The sequence below is a fragment of the Cydia strobilella genome, chromosome 6, assembly GCF_947568885.1.
Source record: "Cydia strobilella chromosome 6, ilCydStro3.1, whole genome shotgun sequence".
NCBI lineage: Eukaryota > Metazoa > Arthropoda > Insecta > Lepidoptera > Tortricidae > Cydia > Cydia strobilella.
In genome coordinates, this window is record NC_086046.1 from 12,130,915 (window position 1) to 12,156,351 (window position 25,437).

Below are 25,437 nucleotides of genomic sequence, written 5' to 3' on the forward strand. Positions count from 1 at the left end.
GGCTCCTCCCTCCCGACATGTCGGAAGCCGGTGTTGCCCGAAGGCCGTAGTCGATACACTCGGCACTATGAGGGCACGGCATACAAAAGTTAAAAATTCAACCCGAGAACGGCAAATTTTATATAAAACCAACTTTCTAGAAGAAGAATATTTGAATATAATATCCTACCAGGGGTACGAAACTCCTCGCTTCGAGCAAACTCGGCTCCGTTCGGCTCAGCATTGCTCCGAGCAATTATTAGGGTTGGCACAACTTGACGTCACTACGTGCACGTGCACGACCACACATAAGACAATGACTTGAATTTTGACAACCCTAAATAGCCAAAAGGGATAGGGCCATATATTAGAAAGGGATAGCATGATTCGACCCTGAACCGCTATCAAACTTCGGTTTTGTAGGAAGTTTCCTTTCTGTACGGTAGTACTATTACTTATTCTGTGATCCTACTAAAGACTGAAAAATTGTTTAAAGCTTAAGTCACCTGGGTCAAAATGTATAGATATACACCTAGTTCATCTAAATACTTAATATAGGTGTATACGACACAAACATACATAGATTGCTAATAGGTATCATAGTCCTTTATATATGTAACGACGATGATTCAGATAAAAACAAAATTGAAATAGATTGGGTGAATTTTTACAATTTACGATTATCCGTAATAACGATTGGAATGCCTATACTCGTACAATCGGGCAAAAATCGTTTAAACGCCTTGCAGACGTTCAGGCGATATCATAAAAGTGATGACCAAATAGCATGGCACTTAAAAATGTGCATGTTGAAAAAAAAAGAAGCTTAGCCTAAACAACAACTAAGACACTGTCCTTACTACCTATTACCTGTTTTTACCCTTTTAATTATTAACATAAAAAATCCTAAATGCATCGTAATTGGTTATCTCTATGAAATGCGGAGTTTAGCTCGCTCGTAAGAATCGAAGTGAATCTTTTCTGAAGTGGTGGTGGTGGTGGTGAAGTGGTGTCAAGCGGACCCCAGGCTCCCATGAGCTGTGGCAAAATGCCGGGATAACGCGAGGAAGATGATGATGATATATAAATCATTTCGTTTTGATTATAATTTTAACCCGCTCTTGAGGTCTTCAAGCGATTTCTCGCGTCATCTTAGAAACGCTTTATCTGATGACCTATTACAGGTATACCGGGAATGTCCCCAATAGTACAGTATAGGTCAGTTTGTCGGGTTATTTGGGACCCCCGTTTCATATGTCACGATTATTAAATTTCCCAAGCTAAAGTAGTACAACATTACTACTATTGAAATGGGAATAAATACGCATACTGATGAGAACCGGGAAGTACCATCGCCATTTTTTTCCCCTCCCGCTCCGGGAATTTAGCATACGAAGGGATATGTATGTAGGTGTGCACATTATACAAGTAAGAAGTAAGTACCTATGTAAATTTGGACTATAGATGTGTGATGTGACTGATGTGGCCTAAAGCACAGAATAACTCCTAAAGTAACCAGAGTTTACAGTAGGTTATGTGTATTCGGGTAATTCCGAAAGGAAATATCACTAAAAAAGTGGCGGATAATTCCGAAATGGGACTCTTATTACAACGGAAAAATCTACGGATAAAACGGATTTTTAAATTATTTTCAGGATTATCCAATTTCCGACATTACTCGATTGCACCTTATCTACCTTATTTTATTTTAATTACGTACTACCAAAAAAAATGGTCCCCATATCTACAAATGAGAGGGACGCAGCTATTAGATAGAATTAGATAATATATTCATACTTGTAAGCAGAGAATCGCAGGATCCGACTGCCTTTATTTTACAGTGCTATAAAAGTAAAAAAAAAAACTAGTAAACTGTAATTCCCTGTGACTGATACTCACTCATTACCTAATATTATTAGGGCTGATAACATTGCAAGGCTCTTTGATAATGGTACCTAATCATTCTTCAGTATATATATATAATAATTAAAACAATCGGTTCGCCAAGATAATCTAGTCGCGATAAGGGTTTGCTCGTGCGCCGATCGCGCAGTGCGTGGTTTGCCACTATCCACGATGTAATGCTGGCGTGCTCACCTTGAACCGACTGTTGATATTGCGAACATGGTGCTGTGTCCCCCGTTCAGGTGGTCATCCAAAGGCGGCTTTAACCTGAGCAACGCTGCACCGGCCGAGCCAGACGAGCGACGTGGGACTATCGTAAGTCTATCACTTCTTTACTTTCGTGGTGTTGCTTACATACTTTAGTTAGACACATAGGTTTTAATATGTTATCTTTTACAAACTTTACACAGGTGCCTCGTATGAAGTGAATATTAATTAAAATAGGTAATTTAATTTTCATGACGAGAGATGTCTTTATTGTTCTGTGGAATGGAACTAAGTAGTGAAACAAAACTGCGCAAAACTCAAACAGCAACATTTGAGTTCTCATTATTTTATTTTCATAAATCTGAAATATGAAGCACGTTTAGGTACCATCAGCCAACACATTAGGCTTACTTCATCAGTGAAGAAGCCGAACGTTCATTGCAATTAACCATTAACCGGTACAAATTGAACCGTAAACCGTAACGGACGGTTACAGTTTACGGTTCAATTTGTACTGGTTAAAGGTTAATTGCATTAACGTTTCGGCCAATACTGGTAGTTAGGTACTTCGGCTTAAACAGAGGATCATTGGCATGATTTTTTATTCTTTATCTGTTTGTCATAAGTAGTCGTATTCAATAAATTCATATTTTAAGCTATACTTGTTTAAAATATAACCTTACATTACATTTCACGTTTCACGATGAAACAGGTGTATTAGGTTTGGAACACATTTAGGTAGTGGGGTTGAGCCTGTGCCTCCCGACCGAACTAGGTCCGAGTCAGTGATTCCTCCTAGGTGAAGCTCTCAATTTGGTAACAATGTATCAGCAATAGAAGTTATTAAACAGGAATATAAAGCAAATAACGAAAAAAAAGTAATAAACAAACAAAAAAGAGAAAATAAGTCAACTAATACCAGATAAGTCCATGTGTGTAATCGTGAGTAAGTCAGTGCATGCGCGTGTCCGCGTGTGTGTGTGTAGGTGTGTATGAAGTATGTATGGGGGAGGTGTGAAGTTAGAGTGTAGATAATGTAAATGAGTAACATGTTTGTAAATGTTTATAAATGATTGTAATAATATATAAACATATATAGTATAAAATATAAATCTTTGTAATTGACTAACATGATATTCAAAGGAGGAGGGCAATGGCAGGTAACCATGATGCTGTTTAGTAAAAAATGTGTCAACCCATATTAATTTTGTAATAAAATGCCAACTTAAAGCGTCAATTTTTTGAGTTGACATCTTATTGCAAAATTAATGTGGGTTGATAGAGCAGGCTCCAATGAGATGTTCGTTTGCAAAAATAGCGGACCGCAGTTTGACTTCTGATCCTTGTAGTGGGGTTCCTACGCTCCTAGAAATCTGATGTTGCCGGGCTGAAAAGTGGTGCCGTTACCCCCACTAGCCCTTTGAATTTCCCCCTTACAATTCTCATACATTTGCTATCGAAAAAAACTCAGCTTTTGCTCAAATCGGACTAGTTCTAGTAGCTCTTAACCTAATTGAACTACCTAATTAATGTTAGTATCAGTTTAAATGGTATATCTAAATTATTCTGAACTAAGCAAATATTACAAAACTGGCCAAGGCGATTCGGACTAGCGTTCCAAGGGTTCCGTACATTACACAATTTAAACAATGTATTTTTTATGTGAAACGTGAGTGAAATGTCATAAAAAAAACCGGTAGGGGTCGGATTAAAAACTAAGTAATTAAGTCCGATTCACGCTTGACTGCAATTTCTAATAGGTTTTCCTGTAATCTATAGGTAAAGATCTATTTTGTGTATTTTTTTCAAAACTTTAGACCCAGTAGTTTCGGAGATAAATAATGGTCATTTTTTGCCTATTTTCTTGAATAACTTCTAAATTTTTTATCCTAAAATTATAAAAAAATATATTTGAGATTCTCACAATGAGCTCTTTTATTTGATATATAAGACAATGTAGTTTGAAAACCTTTATTTTTTAATTTTCTCATTTACCCCCCAAAAGTGGCCCCCATGTTTAAAATTCATTTGTTTACGTTACATGTCCGTGTTTGGGCCACAAACTTACATATGTATAGCAAATTTCAACTTAATTGGTCCAGTAGTTTCGGAGAAAATAGGCTGTGACAGACGGACAGACAGACAGACAGACGAGTGATCCTATAAGGGTTCCGTTTTTTCCTTTGAGGTACGGAACCCTAAAAAACTTACAATACTACAAGTAGATTTATCGTTTCATTGAGAAAAATACCTATATGGCACTAAACTTACTCCCCGATCACTACGTGACTAAGATCGTAACATTTAGCTGCATATTAAGTACGTAACTATACACACAAAGGTAGATTATCATAATATTAACCCTTTCAAAACTAACGACGTAACGGCGTCCTAATATTAAACCGGTCGAAATTCCGTTCAAATAGTTCTAATCGCTTATCGCTTAATACACGGTGAAATTTAATCGGTGATCAGGAACTAATTTTTCTAATTCAGTCATCAATCAACGGTGACGAATAATAACACCAATTCTACCTATTTAGATATTCTACCTATTGAAATTACACCTCTTCTCATAATCAACAAAACTGGGGCCCTATTCGAGATGCACAACTGTCAGTTTCGGCTTCAACATCAGTTCAACAGTGGAATGAATCATTTGTTCATCAACTGTGGAAAGTATCATTTGGTACAACCAAAACTCATTCATTGAAAAAATTATGCAACTAAAATCAACTTTGTTTTCTTACTACTATACGGTTTAAAATGGCTCTGAACTCGGCGTGGTTCGGTTTGGTTTCGTTGTCACCTAACTGTGTATTGCTAATGTCAAATTTACCTATTCGACAACACACGATTTCTTCCATTCAACTGAAGTTCAACACGAAACGTCACTTAACGCATGTCAAATACCGCTCCTGGTAACCTGGAGCGGTATTCGACATGCGTTAAGTGACGTTTCGTGTTGAACTTCAGTTGAATGAAAGAAATCGTGTGTTGTCGAATAGGTAAATTTGACATTAGCAATCCACAGTTAGGTGACAACGAAACCAAACCATTTTAAACCGTATAGTAGTAAGAAAACAAAGTTGATTTTTGTTGCATAATTTTTTCAATGAATGACTTTTGGTCGTACCAAATGATACTTTCCACAGTTGATGAACAAATGATTCATTCCACTGTTGAACTGATGTTGAAGCCGAAACTGACAGTTGTGCATCTCGAATAGGGCCCCTGAAATTATAATTGCAGAAAAATAGCTGTAGAAACAGAAACCTACAGACCTACAGAATGCGACATCTAATTTTTATCTCTCTTAATCACTAATTAGGTCAGCTTTATAAATAACAGTGTCCTTTTAGGAAATCACTACCGACACTACTAATAAAAATGTTTGTCTAATCTAAATTATTTAAACGAAAGCAATTAGTGATAAAATTATCTTAAACTAGATAAGAACGTTAAAATTCACTGCAATAAGAAGCAATTCGTACTAAATCCATTGAATACTTCCGTTTAGTGCGATATTGTGATTGTTTTGACCACTGCCAAACCGAAGGTAAACACTGTTCTTTGAATGTTGGAAATAGCTAAGATTCTCCAGTCGCTTACGTTGGGCATGCTAGTAATGTTGATATCATACATACAACATATAATCACGCCTATTTCCCGGAGGGGTAGGCAGAAACTACGGATTTCCACTTGCTACGATCCTGACATACCTCTTTGCCTTCCTTCACTTTCATAACATTCCTCACAGACACTCGCCGGCTTAGGGTGCTCTTGACCTGGCCTTTCTTAAGGATTTCCCCGATCTGATCAGAGAAAGTCCGCCGAGGTCTACCCCTTCCAACTCCCGCTTCTATTTCTCCCTTATACACTGTTTGTTAGCCTTCTTTCACTCATTCTTTCCACGTGTCCAAACCATCTCAACATACCTTTCTAAATTTTCGTCACTACATCTTCGTTCAGCTCACCTTTACCTTATCACACTGTTCCTAATTCTATCTTGTAATCTCACACCACACACACTTCTCAACGCTCTCATTTCCACTACATTCACTTGGTTCTGATGCCTCTTCTGCCATACCCAACTTTCGCTACTATACATAAGTGTAGGCACTAACACCCCTCTATGCACAGCCAACCGTGCTTTTTGCGACACCTTCTGGCTGCCCATAAAAGCGTTAAGTGCCCCATTCACGCAAATTCCAGCATTCAGATTCACTGTCCTTTCAATGTCTTTATCATGCTTACCGTCCCTAGTCAACGAGGTTCCCAGATACTCAAACTCTTTCACTTGTTCCACTTTTTCTTGGCCAATCAAAATTTCACAGTAAGTGTAAGTGTAAGACCTGAGTGGACGCTCGAGTTGGGCGTGCAGCGGAGCGGGGCGTGCGGCGTGCATGTTAAACAAATGCAAACGTATAGGAGCGGCCTTAGTGCACGCTGCTCAAATCACTTGTGAGCCCGACGCCACGCTGCACGCCCCGCCGAACGCTCCGCTTCGAGCGTCCACTCAGGCCTTACACTAAGGCCTAAGTGGACGCTCGAGTTGAGCGTGCAGCGGAGCGGGGCGTGCGGCGTGCATGTTAAACAAATGCAAACGTACATAAGCGGCCTTAGTGCACGCTGCTCAAACCCCTTGGATGCTCGACGCGACGCTGCACGCCCCGCCGAACGCTCCACTTTGAGCGTCCACTCATCAGGTCTTACACTTAGACATATTTTCTTCCTTTTCAAATACCATTATTACTTTCGTCTTGGTTACATTTATTTTCATTCCTTTCCTTTTTTTATATATATTCAAATTTACAACTTAGTTACTAAACATTTATATTCTCGCCAAATTGTTACGTTTGATGGCGAGATGCTTTCAAACGACCCATGCATTCTAGTTACCATCTCCTGCAACTCTTCACCGGATGACGCTGGCAATACCAGGTCATCAGCGTAAAGAAGACATTTGACGGGTAACCCACTCATTCTCAGCCCACATTCATCATTTCTCAAATCATGGCAACTACTGTCCATGAACAGATTAAACAGCCACGGTGACGCTACACATCCCTTCCTAACACCCTTTTCGATGCTAAACCACTCAGTGTACGATCCATTTACTCTCAATCCTCATAGAGCGATTTCAATGCCTGAATGGGACGGCCGCTTAATCCATACGCCGACAGTACCGACCAAAGTTCATTCCTCACCACTCTGTCATAAGCCTTTTCCAAATCCACGAAAGCGCAATAGACCTTTTGACCTTTGGCCAAATACTTCTGGGCTATGCATCGCAAGGAAAAGACTTGATCCGTACATGGGTACGCGTACGGGTATGCGTATACCGTACGGGTATGGGACCCTTTCGGAATCCCGCTTGTGCATCCCATACTTTCTCATCGGTTTCTTTCACTACTCTTTCAATCAATATCTTGGCATACAATTTTCCGACGACGCTGAGTAAGCTAATAAATACCTCTGTAGTTTTTGCAATCCAGTTGTGATCCCTGTCCTTTGTAAAGAGGTCCAATGACAGCCTTGCACCAGTCCCTCGGCACTTGACCGGTTCTAAAGCACATATTGAAAAGGCGATACAACTAACTTGCTACAATGCCTTGTCCAGCTTTCAGCATCTCGACAGAAAGTTTATCATATCTGATTTCATTTCTTTCAACGCTTTCACAATTTCATCCATGCTAATACTATCTTCATTCTCCGACACGTTTTCAATGCTTTCATTCATTCATTTATTCCTTTATAAAACATAGTTTTATATGTCAAATACAGTATTTCATATTTACAACTATTTATATCTAAGTTACATAGCAAAACACATCAGTATGAATATAATATTAGGTATAAGATAATTATGTCGGGTAGGTACAATTATTATTTAAAATTTATTATTTATAGGTTTAAATGATTACAGTAAGTTCATATAAGTATATCATATAAGTATATTGTATATTCTACTCCGAAATTGGCGTGTTTGCCTCCTCTCTATCAAACAAACTTTAAAAATACTCTTTCCATCTTTTTAAAATACATTCTTCCTCATTCACTTATCTTCCATTCTTGTCTTTTATTGACTAGCTCACAATTCTGGATGTAGGTAAGTAAGGAAGAGCGGGGACAAACACAAAACTTGGTACTTTGATCTTAGTTTCTGGTTAACCGTTATTATTTTGTTGAAATTAATGTAGTCCTAAAATATATACTCGTAACTTCAGTTCATGTTCTGTAGGTACATGAACATCTTGTTAAACCTAATAACAAAAGTAACAAGACAAGGGGTAATGAATATAATATGACACATGAAATCATAAAAGTACTAATTATCTAAATTATTATTTATAACACAGTAATATTTGTATTGTAACTATTTAAATATTAGCATTTTAAGAAAACAAATCAATATTAATTCCTCGTTAGAAGTTATTTTTATTTCAAGTGATGAGATCAATAATTGTGTTATAAACATGTTTTCTAATCAGATAATTCAGGGTCAGACTTCTTTTCACTCACAATATGCATACATCATTTAAATCATTCTTGACACATATTAATTACACACACACATACACACATTTTTTGACTCATTTTTTTTTATTAAGCATGTGACCCCATATTAAGTAGATCCAATACATTGTATGGGATGTAAATGTTACTTTTGTACCCGACCGCATTTTGCTGTAAGCAAATGAAAACATTTGGAAATCAATCTAATCAATGTGCAAATATTCAGATGAATGTACGTTTTTTAATACAAAGTAAACACATTAAATAACAAAAAGTCAAAAAACGTACTTTTGATTCGAAAAATCACGTGTCCTCTCACACAACACAACCTAATAGCACGTGGCGCCCGTTTCGACTGAATGCAAATGAAGGGCGCCACCGGCTATTTTGGTAAGGAAAAAAACAAATTATCTAAGATCCAGGATATAATTGACACGATCGCAGAGCAAGATATAAGTAAGTATAAAACAATTACTGGGTACTCTGGGTAGTTAACGTGCATGTTTATACGTAGGATTTATAATATGCGTTTATATTGTAGCCTGCATACAGTCGACGTCGCTTGACGCTTGATTACACATGATACTATAGGACAGGCGTTTTATGATTCATTTTAAGTCCCCACGGTTCGTTATTGATGCCATACCTATGTACATAGGTACCTACCGACCGAGTATCCTACCATCCTACCAATATATCTACAAGCAGGAAAAGTAGGTACCTATACAATAGTCAAATTAATATAAACTATTTTTCAGAAATTAAGTGACAATGTCGATGTGCCAATGCCAACCGTTAACGGCAACGTCCCAAATGGCACTGCGGAGCATCCACCACAACAAGAGGAAGTCCAACAGCAGGAGCCAGGGACGTCCTCCAAGAAGTCCACCACAAGTTACATGAGCATACAAAGCGGGAGGACCACCTATAGCAGGGATTCAGATTTCGAAATAAATAGTAGAAGTAATAGTAGCACAGATATGAAAACTGTATCGGATTTCATAACCAGACCAGCGCTTGCTGAACCGCAGCGCATTGAGCGCAAGAGAGGCATCATCGCGCCGCACGCACCGCTCGACACGTCGCGCGCCAGTGTTGACCTGCAATACATGAAATATGAAAAGGATGAAAAGTAAGAAAATACAATTATTTCCTTAAAAAAAGCTCTACCTCCTTCTAATGGAATGCGGATTACGAAGAGGCTTACACACAGTGCTTAGACTAGCCTTTTTCGCGAGCGAGATAAATCCTTTGCACAAAAATTAATTTAGTTTAAGAATAAGTATTCGTGAGACATTAGCATAATGGCCACTATTGTTAAAATGCCTCCCTTAAAATCCCTCGTAAAATGTTAAATCCCCTTCAACAACATCTCCTTCACCAACGCTGGTGTGGTCATACCGATCTCTCTATATATTTGGCTTATAGGTATTAGTGATCGGTAACAACGGTTTGATTTCATGGCAGCCAAATGGCAGCGTTGTTGAGTTAAAGGAATTTGGCAAGTAAAATTCTGCTGAAATTATTAATTAAGGTTAATAACCTTCATATGAACCTTAATAGAAAGTCTCTTTTAAAATTGTTACTTTCCTTTACTTGAACTCGACCACGCTGCCATAAAATAAAACCGTAAATTACAATTTCTGTTTTACAGATCTGCCGAACAAATAAAAAAAGCAATAATGGCCAATGACTTCCTAAAGAACTTGATGGACGAAGAACTATTAACGATGGTCGTTGAAGCTATGAGCCCACAGGTGTTCCAGGCCGTGAGTCTAATAATCCGAGAGGGCGAGTCGGGGAGTCACCTATACGTGTCTGCCGAAGGACAGTTCGAGGTTCTAAAAGGCGGACAGGTTGTGAAGAACTTTGGACCTGGAGAAGCGTTCGGAGAACTCGCTATCTTGTATAAAGCTAAACGATTTGCGTCGATACGATGTAAGTGATAAGTTTGTTATGAATACTAAACTTATGAGTAACTCGCATTATTAATTTATTATATGTTAGGTACAATAAAATTGAAAGAGGCGCAATAACGAGGATTTCTAAGATATGGCAATACCTATCTTTCACAGTATTCACTTCGTGGATTTTTAGGGTTCCGTACCTCAAAAAAAACGGAACCCTTACAGGATCACTCGTGCGTCTGTCTGTCCGTCTGTCACAGCCTATTTTCTCCAAAACTACCACCACCAATTAAGTTAAAATTTGGTACACATATGTAAGTCTGTGACCCAAAGGGCAAAGACGGACATGTAAATGTCAAGTAATGAATTTTAAACATAGGGGCCACTTTTAGGGGGTAAACGGGAAAATTAAAAAACAAAATTTTGCAAACTATATCGCGTTATATATCAAACGAAAGGGCTCATAGTGAGAATCTCAAATATATCTTTTTTTAAATGTTAGGATAAAAAAAATTGAAGTTATTCAAGAAAATAGACAAATAGACAAAAATTACCATTACCCCCCACCTCTATCCCCGAAGATACTGGGTCTAAAATTTTGAAAAAATTACACAAAATAGTTCTTTACCCAAAGATGACAGGAAAATCTATAAGAAAACTATAGTCAAGCGTGAGTCGGATTTAAGAACAAAAATGTGGTTAGGCTTTTTTAGGGACACAGCCGCAATGGTTTAAGTGAACGTGGTGTAGACAGATTGCGAAGGCCCTAGGCCGATATCCGCATAAGGCCGAAGCGTCCTGAACAGGAGTGCCGCGTGCCTATTCGCGACAGCGGCCGAAGGTCGAGTTGCGGAAGATTAGTGCTCAGACAAAGAACAAATAGTACGTTTGAATTCGATGTCCGAAGGCCAAGCCCCGCGTAGAGCCCAAGGCCCGGAGCGTACGATCTGTGGATGCTTCCTGAGAATTGCGCAAGTAACTTAAATGTGAATGCCGAAGGCCAAGCACCGCGTGGGGCCGAAGGCCAGAAGCATCCCAGAGAGGCGTGCCTTTAGGTCCAAGCGTGAGTCGGACTGAACACAAAAAATGCGACTGCCACACAGCCGCAATGGTACATGTAGGTATGCTATTGATTGATTAGGTACTTGTAGGTACTATTGTTACGTGTTTGAGCACTATAGGTATATTCATGCAGCTCTCTCTTCAGCCTTCGCTATTAAAATACTTGCGGAAGTTGTGGGAAGCGCCAACCCGTCGGACGTCCGAGCTTTCAGCCCTATTACGCGGAGCTCGGCCTTCGGTCTTCGCATTTGGACACTTGTACTATTGTTCGGCATTTAATCTTCCTATCCAAGCTACTTTGCATAGTTGCAGAGATATAAGCCACCACGCCATAACACTTCCCGTTACATCTGGTTTTTGATCTAACCCATTCGGGTTTTTCAAGTTTTTTTTTCACACGTTTCTATAGTTCAGTGTCAGTTCAGTGTCAATTAGTTCTTAAGTAGTATTTAATTTTGTACGCAATATGGATAAATGCCTGAAATAAAAGCTTTTTATTTTATTTATAGTACAAAAAAAATACATTGTTAAAAATTGTGTGATGTACGGAACCCTTGAAACGCGAGTCCGACTCGCACTTGACCAGTTTTTTTCTCAGATACCGTAAACTTTTTGCATTGATTATAAAAACAAACATATTCCACCTTTTAAAAATGTATAATAATGTTTCCTAGACTTGTTTCTAAATAAATTAGATTCCTAAATAACGAATCAATTGTCTAATTACAGAGTTTACAGATTTATCAATATTCCTAACCAGTGTTCTTGGTACCTATCCAGGTATAACAGAAGCCAAAGTATGGACGCTGGAGCGGCGTGTATTCCAAAAGATCATGGTGGGCAGCGGGCGGCGCGAGCAGGAGTACAACATGCGCTTCCTGGCCTCCGTGCCGCTGCTGCAGGGGATACACCCCATCGAACTCGCCAAGATCTCAGACTTCCTCAAAAGGGTAAGAAAACATGATCAATTAAATCATTCCTCAAATAAGAATAAACGTAATTCTTGATATTCCGCCTTTGTTAACGATCATAATCAATCGGGCAATACATATCTACTCGTATGCTACCTATGCAACATTTGACTGCGAAGTTAAGGATTAGGAACATTCAGTGACCACAATTTAGGCGCACACAAAATTCCTTCGGCAGCGCTATTATTTAACTAAATTTCGAGAACAATGACTACAGCTAGGGAACAAATCAAATAATTTTATGAAATATTTTGGATTATTTTATTTTTTGGTTGGACTTCATTTCTTCTTTACTGTATGATATCTATTTCAGTTTACAGTGACTACAGTTTTATTTTGCAAATATACCTCTTCTTACGGTGCGGTCTCAATCTTCGATTTTAGGAGTTCTTCTCAGCGGGCACGGCGGTCGTGCGGCAAGGCGAACGGGGTGACAAGTTCTACATCATACGCGGCGGCACCGTGGCAGTGACGAAGCGCGAGGGCGAGGGCCCCGACCGGCGCGTGGGCACGTTGCGCCGCGGCGATTACTTCGGCGAGCAGGCGCTGCTGCATGAGGACCGTCGGCTCGCCACTGTCACCGCCGAGCCGCCCGGAGTTGAGTGTATCACACTAGAGCGAGGGTAAGGTTTACTTAAACAATGCGAGGGCGAATGCTTGTAAGTGCGTAGGCACAAGCTCTAGCGTGGTAACTGCTTCGGCAATTAGACCTTGCTGTGTGAGGACTGTCGCTCTGCCAAGTTTCAACCGAGCCTATCGAGTACCTAATACAACACTAACCGAGTCTGAAGGCAAGAATCAGCGTGTGGGTACCTAATTCACGCCGTATTCACGACAAATCTACTTACCATAATTGATCTTCTTTGCGGTACTTTGAAATTTTAAATTACAAATTGCTTTATTTTATTCCTCAGGCCCTTTACGGAACTCCTCGGCAACTTAGACGAATTAAAGAATATCAGGCATTCCATCCCTCCGCCACTGGAGCAAAGGAAATCATCTCAAGTTAAGAGCGGTAATCACTCTATACTCGTACCTAGCATATTTATGTTTGTTCATTAATAGTTAATACTAACACAATACAACCTTTGATTATTTGATTTAAAAGCAGACAAAACATAAAGTCCAATATCTTAATTAAGGAAGCTGCTTTAATCCCACGTAGATAATTACTATTCTTAGAAGGCGTTTCCGCTGGAATAGTTGTTGCCGAATGTATTAACATTCAAGATCCATACAATTTATCTCGATAGAGACCTGCATGCCAGATGACTGTAAATGTCTGTTTATTAACAGATTAATTTAACCTAATCAAATAGGTAGGATGCCTTCTGCCTTATGGATTATATGGAATATATGGATTGATGATACCTCTAAAGAGAATATAACCACTACCTAGTACCTACGTGGATACCTCTAAGTACTTGAAGAAATCTGTGTTACCTAGTTGTAAAAATCAAATCCATTCTAGTTTAAAGCTATCCACTAACTGAATTTAATTTAATGTAGTAGTTAATACTAACACAATACAACCTTTGATTATTTGATTTAAAAGCAGACAAAACATAAAGTCCAATATCTTAATTAAGGAAGCTGCTTTAATCCCACGTAGATAATTACTATTCTTAGAAGGCGTTTCCGCTGGAATAGTTGTTGCCGAATGTATTAACATTCAAGATCCATACAATTTCTCTCGATAGAGACCTGCATGCCAGATGACTGTAAATGTCTGTTTATTAACAGATTAATTTAACCTAATCAAATAGGTAGGATGCCTTCTGCCTTATGGATTATATGGAATATATGGATTGATGATACCTCTAAAGAGAATATAACCACTACCTAGTACCTACGTGGATACCTCTAAGTACTTGAAGAAATCTGTGTTACCTAGTTGTAAAAATCAAATCCATTCTAGTTTAAAGCTATCCACTAACTGAATTTAATTTAATGTAGTACTACCCACACCCACATGCGTTTTGAGTCTAGTCTTTACGAGTATCACGCGACGCGCTCTCTTTTATCAGAATTTGAATACGTGGAGCTGAAAGAGCTTGAGATCGTGGGCACGATGGGCGTGGGCGGGTTCGGGCGCGTGGAGCTGGTGCAGTACAAGCGCGACCCGAAGCTGACGTTCGCGCTCAAGTGCCTGAAGAAGGTGGACATGGTGCAGCAGCAGCAACAGGTGCACGCCTACAACGAGAAGAACATCATGATGGTCTGCAACAGCCCCTTCATTTGCAGGTAATCCTCAGATTAAATATAAATTAGACGTGATAAAGTATGTACCTAGTGATCATAATTATAAACAGACCGGGATAATAATAATAGGTAAATCTTCTCTCTAGTTAGGGTTAAATCTGTCCGATGGTGATATTCTGGTGATATTCGAACATATTCCGAGTGGTCTTCAATAACAAGAATATTCATACACTGTTACCGCGTACCTAGGGGTAAAAGTACAAGTAGGGGTACTACCTGTTCAAACAGACACCTAACAAACATTGGTTTAAAATTCAATGATAAATAATAGGAACGTACAAATAATATTACTTTGCAACTGAACCACTTTAACTCCACAATTGCCCAGACACCGCATCGTCTTGAAAATTTCCAGACTTTGTTTTCAAATGATCTGGCTCATCGCCAAAAGTCTACAGAAATCGCAATGCGTGCGACATTATTCAGACCTATAGATTGTAAAATTTTATGGGCCAATGTAGCTTCACTCCATGACAAAGTTTTAGTAACTATCTGGAGGTATCACATTCAAAAATTGCTTCATATCGATGTCGATATGTGATCGATGTGTGATCGATGAATTAAGCAATAGCAGAAGTGCATATTTTTGCTCCCGTCTAACCGGGGTTTGAATTAATAATGTAGACAATCACTTAATAATAGTTATTTTTCTACTCGTCGAGTATAATTTTTGTATTACAACTTCTTATGCAACCATGCAACACTACAACCTTACTCTTTTCAGCGTTGGATAGTCTATGGCACTTCTGACTCAAGCATAAGAATTTTATCGATACGGTTATGATACGGTTGGTCAATTATAAAAATTTTGAAAATAGAACTTCATACATTTCGATAAAATATTTCTTGTTTAAGGAGACTCGATTCAATGCAAATTAGCCTACTTAAACACGCTGCTGCGTCGCATCTGCTTTGTGATTGGTTGGCCAACAAAAACATTTTATTTTGTTGTAGTAGAAACAATTGCATATATATATATCTGTAAAAAAATAATCTCCCGCGCACATATCAATGTGGTTCAGTAAGGGGGCGGACTGAAAATCAGCGCTGTGCGGTCAATTCCTGGTAAATATAAAGTGGCTGGCGCGGCATATGCTGAGCCCGCTCCTTTTGTCGCGCATGCTAATTTTTTATGTTATTTGTAAATATTTCCGTGTAATTTTTCTTTTGTTGTGTGGCAATAAATGTTTTCTTATTCTTATGCTTATTCTTAATTGCTTCATAAGTCAGAAACGCGCATGTGACACCCTTCATATAGCAACATCCATACCCTACGAAAACCGCTTAGCGTCGCTTGTTAGTCTCCATAGGCTACGGTGGCCAAAATCGAGAAAAAAACTGTCTTAAAATTGAATTTAGCGCGGAGCAGGTACCAGGACCTCATGAGTTACGAGGTGGTGTCGTTGACCAACTCGCCGGGGGCGCCGGGCCCGGCGGCCGGGGCGCGTACGAGTATGAAAATATCGCGGGCCGCGGCAGCTCGCGTATCTTCTTAGCTGTATACTTTTGCTTTTGGTTTGGTTTGGTGGTATGATTCTACTAGTTGAAAGTATTGTTTTTTGTCTCGTAGAAAAAGTATTGTATACAATAGTGATATAATCAAGCTTTTCAATCTCGTACCTTACTTAAGCAACTCAGCAAGATTCTTTGCTTAAACACGGAACTCGACTGAAAAGCTCTCTATTACATCACGATTGTATAAAATACTATTGGTTTTCAAGGGGGTAAAGTGTTGTTTAACCTCTTGTGCTAATTGATACCCGAGCGAAAGACTCTAAAATTGAACCACGAGCGTAGCGAATGGTTCGAAAAATAGAGCGCTGCGATGGTTTCAAGGCACGAGGGTTAAACAAATTCGGCCACCGAGTGAAACACAAAATTTTTCACCACACCAACACAAGGAAAATACAAATTGTAAAATATCAAACAAAATTAAAGCAAATCAATTCAAAATTTAAATATTTATCACTCAAAATCATCATTTAAAATTCAATTCTACCAGCCAACATAAGGAAACAACTCAAAATTTTCATTTGATTACTTTGCCACACATGTGGATAAATAAAATGCAACTTTCTCATCAGTTTTTCAACAATCAAGAGCCTTTACCAGCCGATGTGGTGAAAATAAATAATACCTAAACAGACATTTTGAAACAATCTTACACAGATCGACCCAGTACCAAACTAAGCAAAGCTTGTACTACATAGGCGACGATATACATACTTATATAGATACTTAAATACATACTTATTCCACACATAGGTAACATCCATAACTCCGCAACTAATATAATGATAAACACACAAATGAATAGCCTTACCGGGATTCGAACCTGGGGCCTCCTGCTTTTCTTAAGCAGAGTCACTACCGACAAGGCGTAGCCTGTTTAGCAAATTTGGCTGCGTCTTACGTAGGCGAACAACTCATGAACGTGAAGCGAAGCGGCGCGACGCGGCGGCCCACGCGGCGAGGAAAAAACAAACCGTTGATACGTATGAAAGTGTCCTAGATGACCGTTCTTCGCGCGAGCGCCAAGCGAAGCGGCGCGACGCGGCGCGGCGCGATGCGATTTCCTTGTCCGAAGTGGGCGCACACGTGCACGGGTTAGATGCTGACCTTTTTCTTATTTAATACAGATTTTTGTATTGTGTGCTATTGCCTAAAAAATAAAATAACCTAGTAGCTCTGTGAACTTTTGTAGACCTCGCGGTAAACTTCATAAGGTTATAAATGTAAAAATTAATAAATCATAATTAGTTGAGTCATTATCACAGCGAACTCACAATAGTCTTAAGTGCCATTGACGTTACAGGCACTGGTCCTTTATCTCAATTTCCACCATTTTGAACATTGAAATAAATAGGAAACGACTTAAAAAACTACCAAACCGGCTCAGAGGAGAACATCTGGACAAACGGAAACGGAGACCTTTGCCAACTCTTTTAATAAACGAAACTAGGGGCTCTGTGAGCAGACCTAGCAATTAGCCTAAAAAATGTAATAATAAAAAATTATTACTTTTTCGAGTCATTATCACAGCGAACTCACAATACTCGTAGTCGTAAGTATTGGCGCTTAAGTCCTTCACGTCAATTTTCGTGCATTTGAATATTTTTTTTATTTCCTTTCCCTATAGACACAGTAAAACCTATAAAAAATCAAATGTGAGTCGACTAATCAAATCAAATCCGGTATTTTACATGCGCGTAATATTAACGCTCTGTCTTTTAGGTTATACCGCACATTCAAAGACAACAAGTACATCTACTTCCTCATGGAGCCGATCCTCGGCGGCGAGGTGTGGACCATCCTGCAGAAGCAGCGCTTCTTCCCGGAGGCCACCGCGCGGTTCATGGCGGCTTGCGTCGTCGAGGCCTTCCAGTACCTGCACTCCAAGGATATCGTCTATCGGGACTTGAAGCCGGAGAATCTTATGCTTGATAGACTGGGGTATATTAAATTGGTAAGTGAATTTTACAGTAGGTGCGATAATTAGCTATGTCGAAAATTTTAAGGGCCATATGTAGTTATGTACTGTAAAACGTTGTACGAAACATGTCCGAATAGGTAATTCGCTTTTCGCACTTGTATCGTAATGTTTGGAATATGCGACTGTTTCCGCTAAAGTACAATGAAATACCTATGTGCAAGCGCAAGTAGTGATAGATTAAGCAGGAATTACGCCCAGTCCACATTGTTGTAGGACAATTTAAGGGACTCAGTTTAGTATGAGTTAGAAGTAGCAAGCGAAATTGCGTTCTCGTTCCTCCACATAGCTGCATCCCTTAGGTGTCCTACGTTAACCCAGTCTGGATTAATATTTAAAATTTAACGGAGGTAAACCAATAATGCAAAATAGTGACTAGGTTTCTGTCTTGGAAACAAATGTTAACACGAGGCGTAAATAACCTTGGTTGTAGCAGGCAAATTGTAAGAACCCATCTCTAGTAAGAATCCGCCGTTTTACAAACGGCGTCGTCAATTTACAAGCGTTTGCGTACGTTTGCAAATTACCGTAGGCAAATTGTTAGTGCGCTCAATAGTGTCAATGTAAACGTGATGGTTGTCGGAGGGTGACCATGGTTTGCTGTTTTATAAATTTATATTAAGTTTTATACCACACCACCATTCACGGCCACCAAAATCTCAAGGTCACCCAAAACCGAATCAAATTCAAAGCACCCCACTATCCACGTGGTCTTGTCTGTCCTACCCCTAGAGAGCAATTGCGAAATTGGAGGCGCGGAGCGCGGGGACGAGCGAGGCGAGCGGCTGAGGCTGATCGCCGAAGGCGACCAGCAAGCTGAAGCTGCGGTCCCGAGTGTAGTGACCGTGCTTCGTCACGCGAGGGCGGAAGGTCGGCTCTTTTGCAGCACCGGAGCCACCCAGATCCAAAAACCTGCCCCGCCCCTACGACCCTAATAAGTGCGACGAACCTCAGATTTGATGGACACCCCAGCGTTTTTCATAGTTTTGATGTACAGCGCCACGCGTGGTAAATTAAAGAACTAATTCGACCAAATTGCCACGGCAAATTACAAACGGCGCTGTTAATGTCATAAGGTATTTTACAAATTGCCTGGACTTTTTACAATTTGCCTTGGACATTTTACAAACGGCGTCGTCATTTTACAAACATCAACGTTATCGTTCTCGTTAAATACGGCTTTTATTTGTAGGTCGACTTCGGATTTGCGAAGCAACTTGACCCAAATATCAAGACGTACACTTTTGCTGGCACACCCGAATACGTTGCTCCAGAGATAGTGCTAAATAAGGTAAGATACTCGTACGATACTGCTCGGTATCTACAAACGGCAGCTAAGACTACAAATTCGTCAATCGTGTCTGTTCACTGGCTCGAGGTATACTTATTAATTTTTACAAGCATTTTATTACCTACCTTAATTGAGTACCTATAGGTATATTTATCTGTTGGTTTAAAATCAAACCTTGCGAGATGGTTTTATACCATTTCCAGCGATTCGACCTAGGTACTTGAAACGTAATAATTAATCTCTCTCAACGCTCCAAAAATATAAGTGCATGCAGCAAAACAGTCGTGATCAATAATGTTGAGTAAAACTTGTTTACTCAAATATCATCTGACTCAGCTCCAGTGCCAAGAGCTCATATAGATACCTACAGCTTGTTTGATGTATCAGGGCCACGACCGCGCCGTGGACTGCTGGGCCTTAGGCGTGTTCATCTACGAGCTGCTGGTCGGCAAGCCGCCGTTCCGCGCCGCCGGCAGCGACCACATGAAGACGTACACGCTGATCCTGCGCGGCATTGACGCCGTACCCTTTCACCCGCGCGTGCCCAAGTCCGCGCAGATGCTGGTGCGCAAGCTGTGCCGCGCCGTGCCGGCCGAGCGGCTTGGCTACTTGAAGAAGATGATGGACGTTAAGAATCACAAGTACTAATGACTTTTTTACCTTAAGGACTTATCATTATCATCAACGTCGATTAAAAAAGGTACTTACATTGAAAAACTGGTAATCTTGAGTGTTGTGTGTGTGTATTAACTAGTAAATAAACAAGATCGAGTTCGGGTAGTTCGAAAAACTCGCGCAACTGATGTTAATGTCAACTACCTTTCTTCGAGACCACGAACAATGTCGTCTTCGAAATGTCGGAGGTAATTTTCAATCTTAGTTTTACTCCATTAAGTCCCGTGTTGTAAATAATAATGTGTAAAAATCGTGAGTTCTCTCGTATGTGTGGTGGTCAAAATCGTGGGTTCAAACCTCGGTCGTGCCGTATATGTACAGCATAAAAAACGCAAAAAGTTGACAAATCATTTGTAGTGTAGGAAATAAAGGTAGTGGACCCCGCAGTAATTCCTCTGCCAGAAAAAACTTTACAGTATGATAAAGTATCAATAAATAAAGAGTATTGTATAAATTTCCAAAGAATATTAATAATAGGATTTAAGTTAATACCTAAAGTCTTAAATCGTTAATATCTTTTTACGGAAAAATGCTCAGTTCAAACTTTCTTCACCGGACATATTCATGTAACGTATTGCAACAATATATGAAATATCAAAAAAAAAACCCAGCAGTAATACCAATATTAATAAAATATAATTTTTTGGCGTGTCTTGGACCGGAAAATTGCTCCGTCTAATTTTTTCACTGGAATGCAATTTTATTGTCGTTTTATACCTACAAATGAAAATCTAAAAAAATTACCATGTAACTATACTATTTTCAGAAATTGCCTTTTTACTCCCTGTGGAAAATTTCTCTATCCATTTTATTTATTGAATTAAGTTCACAGTTTTCTTATCATTCAATTATAAAAAAATCCAAAAAAAATAACGAGCGTATTAAAAACTAAACATATCGGGAGATTCGGTAGCAGTGTTGTAGGGAGCGGAGTGTACAAGCGGGGTGCGGGAGCGGTACCGGCCGCAGCCCGCACGCGCGCCGCGCCTAGCCCGGCGGTAGCTTACTGTTTTCTTTTGTTATATTGTCTGCGGTCGTACGGGAGCAAAGTTCGTTATTAGGCCACCAAACGAAGGAAAATCGGGGGAAATAATTCGTGTGTAGGCGAATTCTGGCATAGTTGTAGATAAAGGTGCCTGAAACAACATAATAAAAGTACTGATGGATAGGGGTTAACCCTTTACCTACGGGGACTTTGTACACCCAGTCACCGCCCAATACGGGCATGTATTGGCGAGAGTCAGCGGATTGACATAATTTCACTTAGTTGTAACTTTTGAATTACTACTGCTACGTGCTTGAAATTTCACATACACATTAAGTATAATATGTTTAGTTAATAACTAATCACTTGGTGTATTTATTTTCACTAATATATCGTATTTCACGCTTAATATTAATCACTAAGAAATTGAAGAATTTTAAGTAACTATTAGCGAATTTCTCAAGATTAAGTTTTAAAATGTAAGTTTATTATATATGTAATACAACTAAATACTTAAATGATGATAATTATTGAAATATTGCAAAAAATCAATTACTTAAAATGTTGAGGAGAAACAAATCTCTGCTACTAGTCCCTTTTTTTAGTTTTTCAAAGAAAGATTTCGTACACTTTTTCGCTAGGATCAATATTTAAAAAGATATTAAACGAGAATGTGAATTAAAATCAATTATATGGTTTTTTTTTCGTAAATAACTCGTAAACGGTGGCCAATAGCAAAAACTGTTGTTGAACGTAAATAATCTACATAAAATTTAGTACAAAAAAGACTATGGATCCTTTTTACTAGGATTAATATTTAAAAAGATATTAAAGATATTAAATGTTAATTATAATCAATTCGGTTCCTTTTTTTCAGTTTTTCGTAAATAATTTGTAAAGTATGACCTATAGCAAAAAGAAATCTGATACATAAATAATTTACAAACAATTTCTTACAAGAAACATGTGGTACACTTTTCACTAGCATCAATATTTTAAAAAGATATTAAAGCGGGAAAGTTAATTATTATCAAGTTTAAAGTCCTTTTTTAGTTTTTCGTAAATAACGGTGGCCCATAGCAGAAAAGTTTCTGGTAAATAAATAATTTACATAAAATTTTCTACAAAAAACATTCCGAAAATTTTTCTCTAGGATCAATATTTAAAACGAAATTAAAGGAATAAAGTTAATTACAATCAATTCAGAGGTCACTTTTTAAAGTTTTTCGTAAATATCTCGTAAACGGTGGTCCATTGCAAAAAAAATTACACAAATTTAATTCACAAAATTTGCTACAAAAAAGGTATTTTACACTTTTTAGCTACGATCAATATTTAATGAGATATTAAAGAGGTAAAGTTAATTATAATCAATTCTCAGCTCAGGTCCCTTTTTTAGATTTTCGTAAATAATTTTTGAAGTATGACTAGTATGAGCAATAGCAAAAAAAAATCTTAAACATAAATAATTGGCATACAATTTCCTACAAGAAACATGTGGAACACTTATAATGTGTAGAATTGATTATAATTTAATTTCCCCTTTTAATACCTCATTAAATATTGATCCCAGCGAAAAAGTGTAAGTAACCTTTTTTTGTAGAAAATGTTATGTAAATTATTTATGTATAACATTTTTTTTGCAATGGGCCACCGTTTACGAGATATTTACGAAAAACTAAAAAAAAGTGACTGAATTGATTGTAATTAACTTTATTCCTTTAATTTCGTTTTAAATATTGATCCTACAGAAAAGTTTTCAGAATGTTTTTTGTAGGAAATTATATGTAGATTATTTATTTACCAGAACCTTTTCTGTTATGGGCCACCGTTTACGATCTATTCACGAAAAACTAAAAAAGGACTTTATATTTGATAATAATTAACTATCCCACTTTGATATCTTTTTAAAATATTGATCCTAGCTAAAAGGGTTTCACATATTCCTTGTAGAAAATTTTGTGTAAATTATTTTTGTATAAGATTTTTTTTGCTATAACTTTACAAATTATTCACGAAAAACTGAAAAAAAGGAACCTAAGAATTGATTATAATTAACATTCCATCTTTAATATAAATTTAAATATTAATCCTAGCAAAAAGTATGCAGTCGTTTTTGTAGTAAATTTTGTGTAGATTATTTACGTCCAACAACATGTTTTGCTATTGGCCATCGTTTAAGAGTTATTTACGAAAATATAAAAAAAAAAACAGAATTGATTTTAATTAACTTTCTCGTTTAATATCTTTTTAAATATTGATCCTAGCGAAAAAGTGTATGAAATCTTTCTTGTAGGCAATTTTATGTCGATTATTTAGGTAAAAGGACATTTTTTGTTATGCCACCGTTTACGAGTTATTTACGAAAAACTAAAAAAAACCGGCCAAGTGCGAGTCGGACTCGCGCACCGAGGGTTCCGTACTTTTTAGTATTTGTTGTTATAGCGGCAACAGAAATACATCATCTGTGAAAATTTCAACTGTCTAGCTATCACGGTTCATGAGATACAGCCTGGTGACAGACAGACGGACAGACGGACGGACGGCCAGACGGACAGACGGACAGCGGAGTCTTAGTAATAGGGTCCCGTTTTTACCCTTTGGGTACGGAACCGTAAAAAGGGACCTTTACACCTCCCTCTACCCGTTAGTTTTACCCCCATCCATCAGTACTTTTGGTATGTTGTTTCAGGCACCTTTATCTACAACTATGCCAAAATACGCTTTCACACGAATTATTTCCCCTGAATGGCAATTTTTGGGCTTCGTTTAGTGGCCTATATATGAAACTACGTAAGTATATATTATTCGGTACAAAGAAAACGCAAATAAGTTTTTGGTAAAAATTTCATGTACAAGCTTTTATCGCTGACTGTACTTTTCTTTCCACATGCAACTAATACACATTGAGACAATTCTAAAAACCCCAAACGTTGCATTGTTTTATCACAGAGTTCCAATGGCCACCTCCTGTATCCATCATCAGATCAGCTCGATGGTACCATAATATTGCATTGTCACCCGACTTACATATGTGTGCAAATTTTAAGTTTCATCGGAAACCGGAAAGTGAAACTATGTTTGTACGAGTCAAAGTTAAATTTGACCCGTACAAACATAGTTACATAACTACATACATATTTACTTACATAGTAGGTACATTGCAAGTTAAATAAAAGCTTGTAAAAATCACTAAATGTGGTGTAAAGAATCACAGACCAGTAACAACGACAACTCCCTTCTTAAGTGCGGGCTGCGGGTCACGCGGTCGGGTCGGGACGCTAATCTGCACTTAACTGCTAAAGGAAGACGGTACATTATTGCGTAACCGCGGGATGGATTTATCTTCGCTTCCAAAATTTCGGTGTTCTGGATGATACATCTTTTGGATATTTTGGGTATAAGTGTATACGTGACTACTTAGTATATATTTAAAAATAAATCAGACTGAGAAATTTTCCACTCTCAGTTTTTAATAGTTCTAAAATACATAAATTTGGGTAAGCATTTTTTTTGGATTTTCTTATCCACTACGCCAAATTATATTCTAAGATCATATAAGAAGAAAAAATGAAGAGCAATTTTCCAATGGAAATGAGAGTCAACAAAATGAATTATCATAAAAAAAATATTCTCATGTTTGACAAAAGTTTTAGATTTTTTTCTAGTGTCACATATTGATACAAATAACTTATTTGGTAAAATAATTTTGGACGGAGGATTACTCGGTTCAATATATAAACAGATTTGTACTTTTACGTATAAATACCTAACTTAGGAGTTTTTTTTTTGAATATTTATATGTTAGTTTCGGCTCATACTATACAATAACCAAGCAAAATTTTATCGACTGAGGAATTAATGCTGGGTCTCCATACAACTTGCTTCATTTCCTACACTATTGGTTCGGATCCTTATCATACACAGACTAGAGGTTAAATCAGAGTTTGACGACGATTGTTTCTCCACAGGTGGTTCCTCGGGTTCGACTGGGAGGCGCTGCGCGAGCGCAAGCTGAAGGCGCCGCTCGTGCAGCGCGTCGCAAGCCCCACCGACCTCTCCAACTTCGACAAGTACCCCAAGGAGAAACTACCTCCGGACGAAACTTCCGGCTGGGACCTTGAGTTCTAATAGAACAAACTGTTTCTAATGTGTGAATATAGTTATTTGTTATACAAGGGTGC

The 25,437-nt window shown here is 38.3% G+C and overlaps 1 protein-coding gene across 1 annotated transcript; it reads left to right on the plus strand.

Moving 5' to 3' along the window:
• The first annotated feature begins 1,930 nt into the window (after window positions 1–1,930).
• Window positions 1,931–25,427, plus strand: LOC134742457 (cGMP-dependent protein kinase 1-like). Its single transcript, XM_063675632.1, has 11 exons — window positions 1,931–2,199; window positions 9,369–9,742; window positions 10,265–10,548; window positions 12,360–12,529; window positions 12,935–13,173; window positions 13,465–13,565; window positions 14,578–14,794; window positions 18,047–18,278; window positions 19,495–19,593; window positions 19,981–20,234; window positions 25,225–25,427. The coding sequence occupies exons 1-11, from the start codon at window positions 2,104–2,106 to the stop codon at window positions 25,382–25,384; spliced, it is 2,226 nt and encodes a 741-aa protein (XP_063531702.1). The 5' UTR covers window positions 1,931–2,103; the 3' UTR covers window positions 25,385–25,427.
• Window positions 25,428–25,437: the final 10 nt, after the last annotated feature.

What these genes read in the sequence shown, in the direction of transcription:
- LOC134742457 (XM_063675632.1), top strand. Translation starts at nt 2,104, where the DNA reads ATGGTGCTGTGTCCCCCGTTCAGGTGGTCATCCAAAGGCGGCTTTAAC. An exon ending in ACGAGCGACGTGGGACTATC is followed by an intron (nt 2,200 to 9,368) that starts GTAAGTCTATCA and finishes ACTATTTTTCAG; the next exon opens with AAATTAAGTGACAATGTCGA. An exon ending in ACGATTTGCGTCGATACGAT is followed by an intron (nt 10,549 to 12,359) that starts GTAAGTGATAAG and finishes GTACCTATCCAG; the next exon opens with GTATAACAGAAGCCAAAGTA.